Source organism: Corvus kubaryi, unplaced genomic scaffold (assembly GCF_017639235.1).
Source record: "Corvus kubaryi isolate FWS band 111438036 unplaced genomic scaffold, C.kubaryi_AGA036_p1.0 74, whole genome shotgun sequence".
NCBI classification, from domain to species: domain Eukaryota; kingdom Metazoa; phylum Chordata; class Aves; order Passeriformes; family Corvidae; genus Corvus; species Corvus kubaryi.
The window spans coordinates 18,066,640-18,084,755 of record NW_024582061.1 but is presented as its reverse complement, the minus strand read 5'-3'; the positions used below and the strand labels follow the sequence as shown (position 1 = coordinate 18,084,755).

Genomic DNA, 18,116 nt, shown 5'->3' with positions numbered 1-18,116 from the left:
AAGATAAAGAACATTTTTTTATTATGGTGGAAATTTAAAATATACTTATGTAGAAAATCTTGTTTGATTTCCTGTCTAAAAGTTACATTTCTATCAGGCATCCTAATGTAATTCCTTAACAATCTCTGATGTCCTGTGCTCAGCAAATTTTCTTCCTGTCTCAAGGCCTGAAGAGATTAAATTTCTCACTGGATATATCAGAAATTAATACATGCTTGAGTTTCCTTGAGGAGAGATGTTGGCAAATTCCCCTTTACTTGCAAATGCATAACTGATACCTTCTTCTAGCAGTAAACTCATTTTCTGAAATGAGTAATAGATGCCAAAAATAAAGAACTTAAATGATATTTTGTTACAAAGTGGTGGATTTTAACTGCCCTACTTTTGCTCCCCACAATTTCTACACTATGGTTATTTTAAGACCTTTGTGTTCAACGTAAATTTCCCTATTTTAGTGCACTGAGTATGAGCCTACTTTAGTGATGTCCTGGTAGTGATGCTGCTACTGATGTGTATTGGTTTATATTATCATTGCAACAGCCTTTAGTGCCAGTAGCAGATGCTTCTGGTGTAAGATCGCTGCACTTTGTCTTTGAAAGATTGGCTGTGAGAACCCATCCAAAGTGTTTTGGAAATTGCAGTTTTGTACTTCTGCCTCAAGTGAGTAGTATACCTATCCAGAAATGATGCTATGTTTGTATCTTATATCTTATTAAGGCATTTCTGACCATGTTCAGATGGTTGTAATTTCCTGAGACAGAACTACAGTCATACTAAACGAGCATATCTTACTGGATTCTCATAGATGAGAAGTAGCCAGCTCAGATGACTGTTTATCCCACAGGAGTTTGCACAGCTTCATCAGCTTCTTAGATTCCAATAGGAAGAAGATGTAAGGCACCTACCTGGTGTTTAGCACTTTATAATAAAAACATTAAGATTTAGCACTCTGAGCTCCCTGCCTTGGACTTGCAGATCACACAGACTTCTGACACTCATCCCCTACGGACTGTAGCTTGATGAGTGTTTATAGAGAGAAGAAATTGCCATGTAATAGCTGTGGTTTCCCGATAATGCGTTGCTCTGTGAGCTTGTCTTCCGGAGTATTAGAATGCTTCAGTCACACACAAGTGTGGAACTAGGGTGTGGTAGAGATTGCCCCAAATCTTGTATTTCTAGACAGAAATGGAAGGACACCCTGGGCAACCCATAACAATGAGCAAAAGCTTTGAGTTCATAGAACATACACGTCCAACAGTGAGTAGATAAAATGTTACTTAAGAGAATTAGCTGTGATATAAAATGAAAACCTGGTAACTTGCAGGAGTTTTGGATGTTAGTTACAGGGCTATAAAACTGTCTGATTTATTCGTGCCAGGCAGGTCAGTTTGCTGGGAACAACTGAAATGGTGATGCCTGTGAGTAGTGTCCATCATGGAATCTGACGAGAGATGTTCTGTGAGGGAGGACAAGCTTCTTGGACAGTGACTTAGCTTTTTTTGCCTTCAGTGCCATCCACAGCACAGCCTTCTGAGTGGATAACATTGTGCTGCAGCAGCATTTCTCTTTTCCTTTCTGAATCCCAAAATGATGTAATTTTTCTTTTCATACTTAAGCTCCCTGTATCTCCCACACTTCTCCTCACTATAATATTCTCACAGGTAAATTCTGACTAGTTTCAGATCTGATTCTGTGAGATTGTCAATCCAGCTGTCAATCTCCTCAAACATTATGTCCCTTCTGCAAACACAAGCGCTCACTCTCTCTCACTTTTACAGCTTCAGGGGCTGGGAGGTGATTTTGTTGTTGTGCAGTGCTTCATCAGTCCGCTGGCAGCCGGAGGAGTCTGTCTGAAATTTGGCTTCATTCAGCTGCTGAACCAAGGGGCTGGTCTTCCAGTGTTCTGTTTAGCTGCCCCTAAGTACTGAATACTCACAGTGTTTGTTGTTCTCCTTGCAGGTATGACAGTGCGAATGCCTCAGACAACCTACGTGGTGAACAACGGGCTGGCTCTGGGCTCTGGAGCTCCTCAGCTCACGGTGCACCATCGACCGCCGCAAGCGCACACTGTGAGTGGGGTGTTCAAATCACCTGAGGCAATGTACAGCCTTGTCTCTGCAGTGGGACTCTCAGGCTGCTCTTAGTGTGAGCTGCAGAACAGTGAAATGCCTTGTTAACACTTCTCAGCCAGTTCTCATGCAGGGCACCACCTAGCCAGCTACAGCAACTCCTGCCCAGAATAGTACAAGCTGTGCAATCTGTTAGCTCACCCTGGCCTTCTCCAAATTACCAGAACATACTGAGAAATAGTGCTTGAGTTGTCTGCAGGTGACTCATGGAGTCAAGGGTACAGAAGAACTGGCAGTCAAACGTTTAGTCATGCTTTGGCTATGAATTGGATGACCAGTTTTTCAGTACAGCAGTTTGCAAAACTGAGGTTGGAGAACAAGGTACACACAAAATCCCCAAGGTTGCCAACTCCCAAATTTCAGAGTTTTTAGTCAATGTTGAGGGTGATTACTCCTTCATCACCTAAAACCCCCTTTGATAAGAATTTGAGAATTTTCTCTGACTCATTTAATTTAATTGCAAATACATTGCCTGTACACTCACTGTTGGGCAGTTACATTACTTATGGTACCCTGAAATGGTAAATATATTGCCAAGAAGGTGGCTTACCATCCTTTCAGTCTAGACACCGTCAACTTAATGCACTCCCCGGTGATAAATAATGAGAATAAATGAAGCAAATATTACACAGAACACTTAAGATGCCAAAAACTACCCCAGATTCCAACCTGAAAGACCCCAGGCTTGAAGCATGGTAACGACATTCCTGAATTCATCTTAACTAATATGAGACGTAGGACTGTTTTTGCAGTATAAAAAAGAAATATCACTGAAAAAACACATTTGTGCCCTTATTTCAAAATTTTCTGGAAGGTGAGGCTGAGCTTTTGTGATCAATTTAAGGTGATAGGGTAATGGTGCCACATTCTTTCTTCCTTCTGTGGCTGAATACCTACCTGTGGAAAAGATGATGAGTTGTCAGCTTAATGCCCTGCCTGGGGTGTGTTGGGTAATGTGGGAACAGCAGCTCAAATGTAGATTGGCTCAAAGTCATTGTGAACCTGCCTGCTCAGTCCTGGTAAAGGGCACAGCGTTCAGTCCATCTCCTCCTGGCTGGGAAGCAAAGAGGGTATAGGGAAATTACTGTGGCAGTGATCATTTGCACAACTAGGGATTTATATGAGAATAACTTATGAATTTATAGTATCCTTGGTCCCACCCCTTCTCATCATTTGCTGCTGCTGCCTTGCCTCCGCACACAGGACTGAGAGTTGGGATGGCTGGGTGATTGCAGGCTCATCTGCTTCCAGTTATCTGGGAAATTCTGAATTAAAGCCTCCTTCCATTGCTGTAGACTCTGACCTTTCCCTTATTGCTCTTATGCTGCTTAGGAGCCACCACGCCCCGTACATCCCGCCCCACTTCCAGAGGCACCACAGCCACCACGTCTGCCCCCCGAAGCTGCCAACACTTCTCCGCCTCAAAAGCCACAGCTGAAGCTGGCCCGGGTACAGAGCCAGAACGGGATTGTGCTGTCGTGGAGCGTGATGGAGGTGGACCGGAGCTGTGCCACTGTGGACAGTTACCACCTGTACGCCTACCACGAGGACCCCAGTGCCACTATGCCCTCGCAGTGGAAGAAGATCGGAGAGGTGAAGGCCCTGCCACTGCCCATGGCGTGCACTCTGACACAGTTCGTGTCTGGCAGCAAATACTACTTTGCAGTCCGGGCTAAGGATGTCTATGGACGCTTTGGACCCTTCTGTGACCCCCAGTCCACAGATGTGATCTCTTCCCAGAGCAGTTAAACTAGAGATCTTTGGACCCGTTAAACCTGTCCTGCTACCAAGAATTACCCCAGTTTTGGGAGGGGTTGATCTCATGCATGTAATTCACCTTTAAATCCACTCTGCAGGATTATTTTAGACAGTTGTGTGATACACTACATCAGTTCAGAACCAAAAGAAAAATAAAGTTTACCCTGCAGCAAGAGCCTGTTTTTTCTGAATAGTTCATGTCATGGGCCATTTGAAAATTTTGGTTTTCCTTCCATGACAGGTGTTCTACCTAGATACCTACTATCCTTTATCCAAGGGCATCCCAAATGCCTGGGATTCTGCTTCAGAGTGGAAACAAAATAGTAAATTGCAATTTGTCTTAAGCAAAACATACACATCTGTAATGTCTATTGAGACACCAACACAAGGGCAAGAACGATCTGCCTCTTGCCCCCCACCATTCTGTGAACAGGCTGTGACATGAAGGGTGATTCAAGGTCTTTTTGTACTGGAGGCTCGAGCAGTCTGGTCTTACCTTACAAACTGTAATAAGCTCTCTGAGGGGAGGGAAGGGAACTTGAGTCTGGCCCAGTATGTGTGTAAATTTGGAGGTGGTGGAAAAAAATAATAAATCACCCCACAACCTCCTACCTCTCTAAGTAAGAATGCTCCTCTGTTTTCACCATCCTCCCGCACTCGCCCTGGGAGCATTACCAGATCAGATCTGAAACTGGATTGGAAAGACTGCATTCAGACCTCACTAGTTCAGACAATTTCTCTGCCCCTCCCCTCATACATCCAGCCCTATTTTTTAGATTTATTTTGTGCCTTAAAGAATAATTTCAGAAATAAAATGTAGCTGGATACCTTGTGGTGTTCTTTTATTTGCTTGAAGTTCTTTTTCCCTTTACCTTTCCAGTCGTTATCAGTGCTTCTCATTTTTCAGGCCTGCAGTAGTTATTATTTCTGTAAAGACAAGAAAGTGTAACATCTGCTGATGGTGAATTTGTTCTTATCTGCAGTGTCATTCAACCCTTTCCTCACTGTAATTCTTGAGTAGTTGTTTTTGTCCTGTCAAGAATATTGAGTATACAGACATTCTTTTCCACCAGAGCCTTTCCTGGTTCTTTTGGGAAAGCTGTATGCTGCAATTCAGCCAAAGAAGAAACCCCTGTGGTACAGCACCATGAAAGCTTCTACCTGTTTGCACTCATGTGGATGCTAAGTACAAAAGGAGGAGTTGGCTTCCCAGTCTGCTTTTGTCTCCCATCACCTGCCTGCCTCTGCGGAAAGCAAACACAGCCAAGGGAGTTTAGAAACTATTTTAGACCAACTGCAAATGTTAATAGATGCTTTCATGATGCTTTTGAGATAATAAATTGGTGCATCTCCCCCACTATCACTGACATGTTAAACTTGCTGTTTGCAGAACAAAACTGTAATACACCTGGATAAGAAAATACATGGAGGGTTTTGATTTTGGCAATTTTCAGTTGCACTGCTGCCCAACAGAACCAAACAATTTAGTTTGGAGGGGACAGTTTCTTTTTTTTTAATCCACTTCATCATACAGCAAAGCTGCATTTTTCCATCTCAATGCTCTCTTTCTCAAAACCAACATGTTGGAAGTGTGAAGCAAGATTGGAAAAGTGTCAGAGAAATTAAATCCCCAAACAGGGCTCATGAAATATGCTATGAGATTATGGGTTCTGTAGTTGTTCCTTTTTTTAGAAATTTTACGGTGATAGAAATGGCACTGTAGACCTCTGTGTGGTTTACTGCACTACTTCATGTAGCTGGGAGTGTCACTTCTGTCAGGTGAGTAATGGATATTCTCTGTATGGAAAATTGCATTTAAAAATATAACAGTTCTGTCCATTTGGGCAAGCAAAAATTCTGGCTAAATCCAAGTGTCATCAGAGAAGGTTCACACTGTATGAAAAATACGTAACCTTTCCTTTGATCTGCAGTGGTCCCAGTATTTCTGGTGCCAATAATCAACAATACCTTCAATTTTTCTATGTTCAAGTAAATGTTCTGTTTGCTTATTTCAAGGAATAATTATTTAATAATGTATTTAGTCTGTCTATGGAAATAGACTAAATGTGGGTTCTTACAAAGACAGTTCTGTAGTAGAGATTAGAACAATTCTTTCCAGTTAATGGCTATCAAGTCCCTTGCCAATTTTTTGTTAATGTGTCTTTGAGGTGGTACCAAAGAGCCATTGGCTGTATCAGTACTATGAATTTTTATGGTTTGAAAGTTAAAATAAACATGAGGATACAACCTTGAACTTACGCCATTTATTTAGTTGTGATTCCAGCCCAAACTATACATGAGCTTTGCTGTAGCTTAAGTTTGCATTTAGATCTCCTTTGTTCTTAGGTTTGTCTTGTTTGGGATAGGCAAGGGGTGCAAGTCCTGCATTAGAATTGTTTTCTTTCCTCCAATGAAGGTATTATTAGGGATGGTCTGTCATTCCATTTGGAGGTTTTGTGGGCTGCATCATTAGAGAAAGAAAACTCATATTTATTTAGTAAAGATTTAGTTCTTCACTGAACTGATTGTAAAAACTGGCTTCTGTCTTAATAGATCCATTTCTGGTCTGTGTGGCAGCAGTTCCGTTACTTTGGCAGGATTTTGCAAGGCACCATTGTTGATCAAAGATTGCAGCTCCAGGGTGAAAGATCACTTCCCTGTTTTTTCATCCCAGCAGGGCTGTTAAAGGTCTGATTTCAGTATCTTGAGCAAGTACTGGTGGTGAAGTACGTGATAAAGCATGGCTTGACTTTGAGATGCCCAGTTTGGTGTGGAGACCTTCAAGGGAGCTGGTCCCTAAATCACTGATGCTCAAAGAGAGAACGATGCCATTTTTGTGAAGTCACTGTCACCATGGAGCAGATCTCTGCAGTGAGTTTGCTAACAGGAGTAGTGCTTAATTCCTTACCTCATGGCACTTTTCCCCATGTAGTTGAGTGGCTGGTGGTTTTATTATCCTGTACCTCCCAGAAAGAATAAAGATACTGAGAAACTAAATTTCTGCAAGCAACAATGAATCAGAAACAATTTGTTTCATTTGGAAAACTTTATTTGAAAGTATTACCAAAATATTTGGCAACATTCAGTACAGGTGTGTTAATAATGTGCTTCTAGACTGGTCTCTTCATTAATGAAAAGAGTCAATCGCTGAAGCCGTCCAATAATCCACTTTTAAATATGCTAAAAATTTCTATATGGCTTTTAAGTGGAAGTGTTGGGTTTGGTTTCTTCTCTGCACTTCATGCAAGTTTTTCCATCTTTCAATAGCTTGGTATAAAGTTGTTCCTGACTGTGTTTTGCTGCTGCCTCCGGGTACATGATATTCCAGCAGTACCACATTGGACCGACTTGCCCATGTTTTAGCAAACACAGCACTGGCTACAGCTGTGTTTTCCATCCTCATTTACTTTCTGGTGTGTTTTAGGTTTGGGTTGTTTTCTCTGTGTGATACAAGGGCATCTGGATGTCCAGGTTGAAAGTAATTTGAGTTAGTTCATCTACTTGGGAGAGGAGCCCTGCTGTGGAGTGCTGATGGCAAAATGCTGTTCTGCATTTCTCCTAGTTACAGTTTCACTGGCCTCCTTTATATTGCTGTATGTCTAAAAAAGTTTATTGGATACAAAACCATAAATCCTAGGAAGGGACAGACTGCAGCTACAGCATCTGTACTGTGTCTGCAGTGGCAGCTTCAGAAAACACAAGCATGCAGATCTTTCAGCCTGCAATTATTTCCATGCTCCCAGCAGCTTCCCTGTGAGTAGCAGTTGGTCTCAGACTTTACTCCTTGCAATTGTTTGTGCTGCCCTTGGCCTCGTTAGATCACTGAGCACAAGCACTGAGACACCCATTCCCAAGGCTTTTAGCACGAAACATCCATGACATTCTCCCTGTAAAATTAAGGGGTCTTACCCTGCTTCCTTTGAAAACAAAGGCAAAACCCCTGAGTCTTCACTGGGACCACGACTGAGCTCAGTAGTAGGATCTGAACATCATTTTGTAGTGTAACAAACAGTCACTTCGGCTCTTCCTTGATGCTGTTTGTCTCAAATGTACAGTAAATTAAAATTTGTATTAGATGTAGGGATGGGTCATGTCTGTTCCTGCTCCCTAAACAGCCATTCCCCAGGATGAGTATTGCATACACTGTACAAAATCAAGCTGTGATTCTGCCTTCTTATAAACTCTTTGAGTATTCTCCTTTTGTCAAAAATATCTATGCAGATATTTTAAATAGAAGCTTGATATATTAAATATATATTTTTTTAATTTGTTGATTTGGGTAGGGGTGGGCGTTGTATGAAAACATCAGAGGGAGAAGAGATCAAGTGACACTAAGCCAGCCCTGCCATACAATCTATTCCCTTCCAAACACCTTCTGAGAGGAGAAGGAAAAAAATAAGGATAGGTAGGAGAAAGCAAATCAATTAATTTTCCTTTTCATCCCTTTTAAGTTAAAAATGCATCTTTCTTTCTCATTGTCATTAAGCAGGCTGAGCATTCTTTTCTTCTCTTTTATACACATATACACATATATATATGTATGTATATATATATATATACACATATATATATTTAAAATGCTGTCTTAAATAAATAGGGTATAGCTGTAAATAAGATAGCTGAGTAGTAGCTGTTCAGGCATTCCTGTTCAGCTTTAGTAATTTATTGGCTATCAGGAGTCAAATGTGCAAAATCCTTTGTTGGGAAACTCCAAAACTGATTTCTTGTTTTGTTTTGCAGCTGGACTTGTAAATACAAAAGAAAAACTGTAGGACTGATTTAATGTCCAATTTAAACTGGGCAGTTGCCAGCTTTCCCCATTTTTGTATGTACTGTAGATTAGTGTGTGTCTGTGTTAACTGTAGTGGGGTTTTGTCTGACAAGCCTGGAATTTATACTTTGAAATAAAACTACTGGGTTTTTAACATTTTGAGTCATCTGTGCTTAATTTCTGTCACCTCAGGAGGCAACTCTCTCAAAAAAAGAGCCCAAAGCCTGCTCCTTTTCTTCAGAGGTGTTGCCACCTTTCTCAAGTAACATTGAGCAGCAAGGGTTTGGCTCTTGGTCAGTCCCAGCAAGCCAACAGCATGGTGTTCCCCTCACAGAAGGAAAAAACCAAAGCAATGCTCTAACTTCAGGAAAGTCACCATCCGTGCATTTCTGCAATGCTTGGACAGACAGAATCAAGTGGCTTGCACCCCAAAGTTGCCCCAGACGGATACAGGAATGGAAATCCTGTTGCTGGTGCTACTCTCCTTGCCCTCCAGGAGGCCGGGTTTGACTTGTGAAACAATGGTCATTCTTTCAGCACCAGGCTTTGGACAAAGCGCCGGAGTTTTTCAGAGCACCCTTCAAGCATGAGGGCTGACTCACCCGGCCAGGGAGCAGCTGCTGTGCACAGCACTAAGTGCATCACTCGGGGATAATGAAATCAGGATTAATAAAAGCATGTTTCAGTGCAGGCATCATGAAGGGCTCTCCCCACCCACCTCTTTCTCAAGGGCAGAAGCCAGGAACAGCACCATGAGAGATGTTGTGCAACTCATTTGGGACCAATAAACAGCTGGACTAGAAGGCAGTCTGGGAAAATCTGCCTCTTGGACCCAACTCTGCTGCCAAATGGTAGAGAACTCAAAGTACTTAGAACATGGAGTTACTGACATGCCTACCCTGAATTAGTGCTGAGCCTGTACTTCAAGGGCATATAATTAATTTGTGATGGTAATAATTAGTTTCCTTGCACTTACTAAAATTGGCTTCAAGTCACTGACCAGAAGATGATGGACTCTTGTGAAGTGATGCCTCAGCACAAGCCCACTTGAAAGTCCTGAGTTTCTCAAGCTACCTATTTAGACCGAGTATATGTACTGCACGTAGCATAGAACCTGTGTTTTATCATCAAATACAGCAAAACTACTCTGCTCAAGCACTGCTGTAATTGCAGTTCCTGCAGAAGTAAAGCAAAGTGAGAATGTGAACCTGCAAGAACACTTGCTGTTTGCTGCACGGTGGCTCTGGCACACACTCCATGGTAGGTCTGCAAAGAAGTGCTACAGCCCCAGAGCAGAATGTACAAACAGAAAAGTCCATTTCTGCACACCACTGATGCCTCTACTAAGGAAACTGAAAAATACCCCAGCAGCTGCCTGAGAAGCAAATCTGAGCCAGCAGCACAGCACCAGGACACTGCCAAAGGAGTGCTGTTGGTTTCTCCCTGGAAGTACTGTGCAGTCTGGCCTGGGCAGGCACTGGTAAGACCTTACCCAGGTGTCTCCTGCCACAGAGCAGAGGGGGCTGTGCCAGACTGTGGTCCCTGTAAGAGCTGAGGCCGTGCAGGGTATGACCAGTAGAACCAGGAGGGGTGAGTTTGCTACTGATTTCAGAAAAGGAGGATGGTAAAACATGTGAAAGTTTGCATTAGATGTGACAATTTTGATGGTCCTGCTAAGAGGAGTAATTTCCTCTAGGCATTGACTGAACAGGATTTTTCATTATGGCAAGAGAGATTTATCCCAACCACCTCCCACCTCCATCTCTGCACCAAGTAAGTCCCTCTTCAGCCAAACCTGGAAACCTGATGTTAAAGAGTCAGAAGCCACAGGACTTGGAAAAACCTGGAAGCAGGGTATGAAAAAGGGGGCAGCTTCTGCCACAAATCCTCTGCTTAGAGCATGCCTTTTTTTTTTTTTTTTCCCCCAAGTGGGATCTGCAGAAGGAAGTAAGATACTCAAAGAGACCTTTAAACTTCACACAGCCATCTGAGACTGAAGCTGTCAGTTCTTTTGCACCTGCCTACAGGGCCATGCAGCCCTATCAAAGCCTTCTCTTCTGGTCACTGATGCAGCTGTACAGGGAAGAGGAACTGGCTGCTGTGGTCAGGACTGGCAGATCAACCCTGGCTGGCCTGCCAACAAAGGAAGCACATAGGACAGCACAGCAAGAGGAAGGGCAAAAAAAAATAGTCACAGGCACATGGATTGGAGTCCTAAGGCTCACAAGGTCCCACTGATGTAAATACTTATAGAAAGGGACTCTCAAAAGTAGAGCTCTGTTCTCCCACAACTCTGGCTTGGAGCACAAAGCAGGACACGCCTCAGGGTAGGTGGCTCAAGGTGAGAGAAGGCAGAGCTGCCATTTCCAGGCATATTTGCCATGTCATGGGCACTTCACATGTACCACATAGCTCCTCTCCCTGCACGTGGAAGCATCTAGCTGGGTGAAGAACACTGTTCACTGCAGTAATCCACTGGCAATTTCCTGGTTCCTGGGGACCAACTTTTAAACAGTATATAAACTTGTCTGAAAAAGCAGTAAATACATCCCGCAGTGTTGCTGCATTGTCTAGGAGTGACAGTGAAGTCAAGCCATCCTCCAGCCCCTCTGTGCTTCCAGTTTCAAGCAAGCAGCTGATTCTTGGGCCTCTGTTGCTGGCAGCTCAGATCCTTGCTCTGCTCTTTGTGACCCAGCTCCATTCCTTATGTGTTATCCTTAATGCTTGTTGCAGCCTGTTCGATCCAGGTCAATTCAATCCAATCTGTGGCAGTGGCTCCACCACCATATGGAGAAGGTCTCTGCACACAGCATCTCACACCTACCTCCTTCTACCTCAGCAAACAAATCACTTCAGTACCTTCATGGATTTTTCATCATCAACAGCTTTGCTGTAACTTCTGGTCTCCCTCTTCCCTTGGCAAAAATCAGCCTACAGTCACAGCCAAATAGTTAGGGTAGAACCTCACCCATATTGCAGTAACTCACTCCCTTCCCCATCACAGAAGCTAAACTCTAGAGGCTTCATTAAAACCTCACACTGCTCGTCATTCTTCACCTTCGTAACACAGGGCAGTGCTGTGCACTGTTTAGCTTGGACCATCAAGGACATGAGGAAAGAGCTGTTTATTTTTTTTGACTTAATTATACATAAAGCATCTAGCACAAAACAGCCCAGTGACTCGACTCCTTGGCGTAAACACAGGTAACTAAGGGTCATGTGCACAGCCCTGGTGCTCACAGCCATCTGTCACATTCCCCTGCCCCAGCCGAGGGAGCAAGCAAAGATGTTACCGAGCAACTGCATGGGCTGATCCCTTCCAAGAGAGAGATCCCTTGTAAGAGATCCATTGTGTCACACTGCTGTCTCTGCAGCCTGGGGCAGGGGCATTTCCAAAGCATCAGGCTGCTTCCCTTCACCCTCTTTTGCAGCCTGACATTGCCAGCTGCTTTGGCCACTCAAAGGAAGTCTTGACAATGCCACTGAAAGTCACATCCTGTACACTCCAGACTGATCTGCCATGGAGAACACACCCTTGACTTTCTCTGCTAGTGACATTCCTGGATGGGAAGCGACTTGCAGCACACTACTGAGACAAAAGGCAGACATCAAGCCAGCACTGAGGTAAGGCCATCACGGCCCAAAGCAGCCACCTGGCTTGGCTCAGCCCTGAAGACAGGTCCCATGTTGCTACTAGAAACAGATCACTCTCACTGGTGGCACTGCTCCTCACTCCTGCTCTGGGAACAGCTGTGATGATTGCTCAGATCAACAGAAAGCTGAGCCACTTGCTTCTCATCAATCCTAGTCAGAGGAAGGGCCACCCAAACAGCTCAGAAGAAAGGAATGTGCATTGGGCTGCAGTGGGGCAGCCAGTATCAGTACAGAGTGCCCAGCAGGCAGGACATGGGAAGGCAGGTAAGGCACAGGGATGTGGACATCCAGGTCGATTTATTACATACAAGAAATAAAATTTCCATTAAAAAAAACTCCACTTGTGGCTCTTGATGCTGGTTTTACAGGATTGGCCTCATGGTGACAAAATCGAAGTTGTATGACTCCGGCAGGCCCTGGTGCCGTGTGCGGTTGAACCGTCTCCAGGTGAAGACAGGGAGACCGCCCTGCACCGGAGGGCCATTGATGGCAGAGGCTGTGAACGCTGCAGCCAGGCGGAAATCTGACACCTGGAACAAAGGACAGGAACCCGGGGCAAAAGGGCAGCGTGAGGTTCGACACGTCCCCATCCCAGACAGCAGGAACAGCTCCAGGAGATTTGATAACAGTAAGGTGAGGGAAGCGAGCAGAGGGAAACACACACATGCAGCAATTCCTCCCCTTCGCAGAGGCATCTCCGGCCATGCAGCAGCCAGTGCTGAATGACAGCAGCAAAGCACAAGCCCACACTTGCCCTCTAGCCCTTGCACTAGCCAGGCTGAAAGAGCCAGTTCGTGCATCTGCCCGCAGGGCAAGCCTCCCTGGGTTTATGGGGCTACAGCAGGAAGATGAGGGTGTCTGGTCTAAACTCTGCTGCATGTTGAGCACTTGGGCCATCCTCTGGGGCATATCAGGGTAATTCAGGAATGGGGAAAGGCAGCACAGAGTTAATATTGCTACCCAGACTCTGCCCTGTTCCTTCATTGTCTCCAAAGAGGTTCCCAGCCTGCTCTACCTTTCCAAACTAGGACCCTAAAATTGCCTGTAGGGTTTACGGCTAAAACAGGTTTGGCCTCCGCTCTGGGTTATTTCTTTCAACACCCTGTTCCACCCCCAGCCCAGCCCATTCCCCTTGCCTAACCATCTGGCTAAGACACCACAGCATGCACTGATCACTCACTTACCAGACCCCTCTACACACCCCTTTTCTGCATTCCTCTTATATTACCCAGCTCTGGGAGCCTCCCACTACTGTCCACTGCAACAGGCAGCTCGCTGGATGCAGCAATGGAGATACCAAAATAACCTCCCCAGGCCCATCCTAGCAACCAAACTCGTAATCCAGAAATGCAGCAGGCTGGGCCCCACAGGATAAAACACTGTACAACTTCTCAGCACACCAGGGCTGCACAGTTGCTTACTTGGGCATTGCTCTTCACAGTGAAAATACCATATAACCTGCCTAAAATAAATGCTGCTTTCTCCAGGACAGTGGGTCTAAGGATTTTCCCACACCCCCCCTAAAATGCAAAACTTCACCAAACTTCTCAGAAAGCAGTTTTGCAGAGAGGTGGAGCCCCAGAGCAGAGTGGCTTACTAGAGGAGCTAGGCTGCTGTAAATGTAAAGCTAAATTGAGACCGCATTCCTGTGGGCTCTGGGAGGCACCCACACAGTCCTCATGAACAGGAGGCTGAGGCTGTACAACAGTCTCCTTCCCTGAGTGAGCTGAAGACTCATTTCCTGCTGTAAGGCTTTAGGGTTTAACCCCTGAACACCACAGGATCCCATGGATGTAGTTGTTTCATACACCTCCCCCCCAAATCCTCTGCCACTGTGCCAGGACTGATGTCAGGGACAGGAAATGAGACTGCAGAGAATTCCCATCTGAGGATGTGCCCAAGAACTGGGACAGCATGAAAAGAGGGAACAGACATGCCTGGCCATGCTTGCTCTAGTGCAGGGAAACATGCTACAGGTCTGACAGGAGCTCAAACAGTCTGCAGCAAACATTCAGCAGATGTTGAAATTGAGGTAATTTACCTTGGAGTCATAGCAGCCTGCAGGCACTGGTAAAGAAGGATTCAGGTCTTCCCGGCAGCAAATGGTGTTGCAAGGATTGTGTTCAGCATAAGGATCACGCTGATAGTCTGGGGTGAAGTGTAGTGGGAAGGGCAGGAAGGAAGGAAGGAAACAAAAGAAGTTAGTCCCCTAACAAGAAGGTGATGCTGAGTACTGGAGCCACTAAAAGCTGGGTAATTGCACTCTGTCACATTGCTCTTGTGCTTCTCCCCAGGTACAAGTCAGTGCTCAAGACAGGACATTAAGTAGACAAGCTCCTAATCCAAGACCATACAGCTACTTCTGCATCCCAGGGGCACCACTGCCAACCTCTAACCACAAGCATCTGCAGTTCCACCTGATGAAATTCCACATGACGAAAGCTTGTAGAAACTTTGTCACGAGAGAAAAGCAGAAGAGAAAGGGAAGTGGCAGGTAGGGTGGGGAGAGGGGGAAATGCAGCAATGAGAGCCTTTTTTTTCCTGCTCTGGATTAAAATAAGTGTCAAGGACCAAAACCTTCGAACACCCACTGCAGTAGCTGCAAGCCAGGAGGGGAAGGTGGACAAGTCTCAGCATCTACGAGCTCACTGCTACTCACAGTCCAGACAGGAACGATACCCCACCCTGGGAGAGGCCTCCCAAACCTCAAGCCCAGTAATCAGCAAGCTCCCTATAATTGGGACTGAAAACACAGCATCTACAGCTATCAGTACTGTGAGATGGGTTTAGCCAGAAGTTAATTAAGCTGGGTTTAATCCAGTTAAGGAGAACCCTATCAGGGAAAAACTACAGAGCATTACCTACTGTCCTGGTTAAACCCCTGCTGGCAACTAAGTACCACACAACACTGCTCATCCACTTCCCTCCAAACCCCACCCCTCATGGGATGGGGAGCAGAATCAGAAAAAGGTAAGAACCAGGGGTTGAGATAACAACAATTTTAATAACTGAAATAAAGTTAATAATAAAAATTTAAAAGAGGAGGGAGGGAGGAATAAACCTCAAGAGAAACAAGTGATTCACAATACAATTGCTCACCACTTGCTGACCAATGCCATGCCCATCCCTGAGCAGTAATCAGCCCCTTCCAGCAAATTCTCCCCAGTTTACACAATAAGCATGAGGTACAATGGTATGGAATACCCCTTTGGCCACTTCAGGTCAGATGTCCTGGCCATGCTCTCCCAGCTTCCTGTGCACCTGCTCGCTGGCAGAGCATGGGAAACTGAAAAGTCCTTGACTTATCAACAACTAAAACATCAGTGTGTTAAATAATGCTTAAACTATCAACATTATTCTCACACTAAATCCAAAATACAGTACTGTATTAACCACTAGGAAAATTAACTCTATCCCGCCTGCAAAAGACCATTTGCCTGACCATGGAAAAAGACCTTAAGTTTTACAGTAAATTCTCTGGTCTGATCTCATCTAACTGTTGCTTAGGATTTAAGGCTTTCAAGATTGACAGGCTGTAGATGTATTAGGTGACAGCAGCCCATAAAGACTCTTGGAGTACTCTCTCTTGGAGTCAGAAGATTTCTGGAAAAGTCAAACGGCAAGCCCAAGGAGGCCCTGTTCTTGATAGAGCAATTTTAGCCCAGTTTCCTACCTCGAAAATAAGCTTGTGTTACCTTTTTGCTTTGTGCGTATTCTGCGTTTAGGGCAATATAACTGATCTGTAGGAGAGGCTGCAGCTTCCCACTATAATCCAAGAAATAAAAGTAACACTGCTCATGAAGATCAGCTCCACAGTACACAAGCATGTGTCTTACTGTTGTATCTCATGATGTACTTCATGCTTTCCAAGCTGGTCACCTTGCCCTGGTCTCGACGGAAGATTTTTGCTCTTGGAGCAAGCTCGTAGGAGAAATCCATGCCATACTTGACAACGTATGATGCATACCCACTGAGATTGTAAATCTTTTCATGGAAAGGGATATTGTACGAAGGCCAGTAACCTGCCAGAGACAAACCCCAATCTGTTAATCACTTAGAAAAGCTGGATGCTCTTGCTTATATCAGAAAAGAAAATCAGTAATTTTCCATGTTGCATTACTTTAGCAGCATGTCGAGGAACAACACAGAAAACTGGTTTGAACACAGTAAGGCAACAGTCACTTGCAGCATGACCAGGGTTGACTCCCAGTGCAACACCACTGGAGACTGTGTGTACCCAGGCAACCCGCCCCCAGACTTCCACCCTCAGGACTCATCCTGCAAAACAGCTGAGATCAGACTTGCAGGAGCCTGAGGTGAACATGCAGCGTGGCCACAGCCCTCTTGCAGACGTTTCCCTGTTGAATCTCAAAGGACTACAAGATCGTTTATCTCCACCAAACTTCAGAGGGGTTTGAATTCAAACCTTGAGAGGTTTGAATTCACTCTGGTTTTGCCCCCTTCCATCTCACCAAAGCAGAGTAACACACCATGCTGAGATGTCAGGGATGGACTGACACACACAAACACACTCGGACCACAGAGCTACTTGGAGTGAACAGCAGGCATGCCAGCACACACACGCTTTGTGCAGTGGGGATTGCACAGAGTGATAAGAAAGAAAGGGGATTGCTGCACAGTTGCCAGTAGCTGCCTTTGAAGGTTAAGTGATTCATCAGCAGAGCAGAGCCCTGCTCTAACTTCTCCAAAAGCAATCCTGCAGTTTTGTTAACTCTGAAGAGCAAAGGATGCCAGGCAGAATTCCAGAGAAGAGTTTTAGGTAGGTGACATAAAACTGCCTGAAACAAGACCACTGTAGAAAGCTATTGTAAAGAGCCCAGAGACCTTCCAGGTCAGAATCTGGGTATAGGAAGTCCTGGAATAAGTAAGAATAGATACCTATACCTTAACATTTAACTTTTTCTGGTTTTTACGCAGCAAGTATATAACATGAGCTAGGCCCAAGAGTAGCACACTTTCAAATTGTCTCCAAAGCACTAACATTCCCTGTTGTTCATTCTCAAATCACACACATCGGGATCTGGCTTAGAGATTTACTATCTAGGCACTGGTAAATGCAGGGCTCCACATATTAACATCAGCCCAGCACAATGTGAGAAGTCTGGCTGTAAGGTGCTCAAGGAACTCACTGGGAGCAATACACACAAATACAAACCAGACTTCCTGAAGGACAGATACGCAGACAGCATAAGCTATAGAACACTGCCGGAGTGGAGGCCTCACCAGCTTGGGTCCTGCCTAGGATAGGGAAGACAGGAATACCCTGTCTGCTGGCATTTGCTTACGTGACCTAGAGCCTACCTGAAGGAAATAGGTTGTGTACAGGCTATGTTGTAATACAGGCGTCCTTCAGAAATTAGCAACTTTCCAGCCTCTAATGATGCAGGCCAGAGGATACAGATACATCAGCTTCCGTTTAGTTGTGATTCAAAAAGGTGCTATTGTCTCACATGAATGCAGTGCGTACAGATGACCTCCTTCTCCCACCTGGAAAAACTTTTTGTTAAAATTGCTAAAACAGAGGAAGCTATTGAACTTCTCCTCCAGCAAGAGCTCTTCTGTGTCTCAGGCTCTGCAAGACTGCAAATCCCATGCAGAGAGTGCAGCAGTCAACCTAAGCCAGGCTTTATGCAAGGGCTGATGTAAGCAGTGAAACCTGGTAGGGTGCACAGCAACAAAAAAACAAGTCAAGAGAGACTGGAAGGTTGAAAGTGGGGGAAGGGGGATGACATGAAGGCAGCAAAAATTCCCTGAATCAAAATGTTTTCCTCCTCTGCCCATTC

General features: G+C 44.8%; 2 protein-coding genes across 3 annotated transcripts in view; one reads left to right on the top strand and one right to left on the bottom strand.

The window, feature by feature from the left end:
- LOC121675414 (activating transcription factor 7 interacting protein) overlaps positions 1-8,812 on the top strand; it is an 88,564-nt gene extending 79,752 nt beyond the window's left edge. For both annotated transcript variants that reach the window (XM_042050883.1, XM_042050882.1), the window contains exons 14-15: positions 1,960-2,069; positions 3,462-8,812. In XM_042050883.1, coding sequence (XP_041906817.1) covers positions 1,960-2,069; positions 3,462-3,878 — 527 coding nt within the window. In that variant the 3' untranslated portion in view covers positions 3,879-8,812. The remainder of the gene's footprint in view (positions 1-1,959; positions 2,070-3,461) is intronic.
- Positions 8,813-12,590: 3,778 nt separating this feature from the next.
- PLBD1 (phospholipase B domain containing 1) overlaps positions 12,591-18,116 on the bottom strand; it is a 38,791-nt gene continuing 33,265 nt past the window's right edge. Inside the window, exons 9-11 of the mRNA XM_042050885.1 lie at positions 16,149-16,334; positions 14,354-14,460; positions 12,591-12,842 (exon numbers count right to left, since the gene is read on the bottom strand). Coding sequence (XP_041906819.1) covers positions 12,675-12,842; positions 14,354-14,460; positions 16,149-16,334 — 461 coding nt within the window. The 3' untranslated portion in view covers positions 12,591-12,674. The remainder of the gene's footprint in view (positions 12,843-14,353; positions 14,461-16,148; positions 16,335-18,116) is intronic.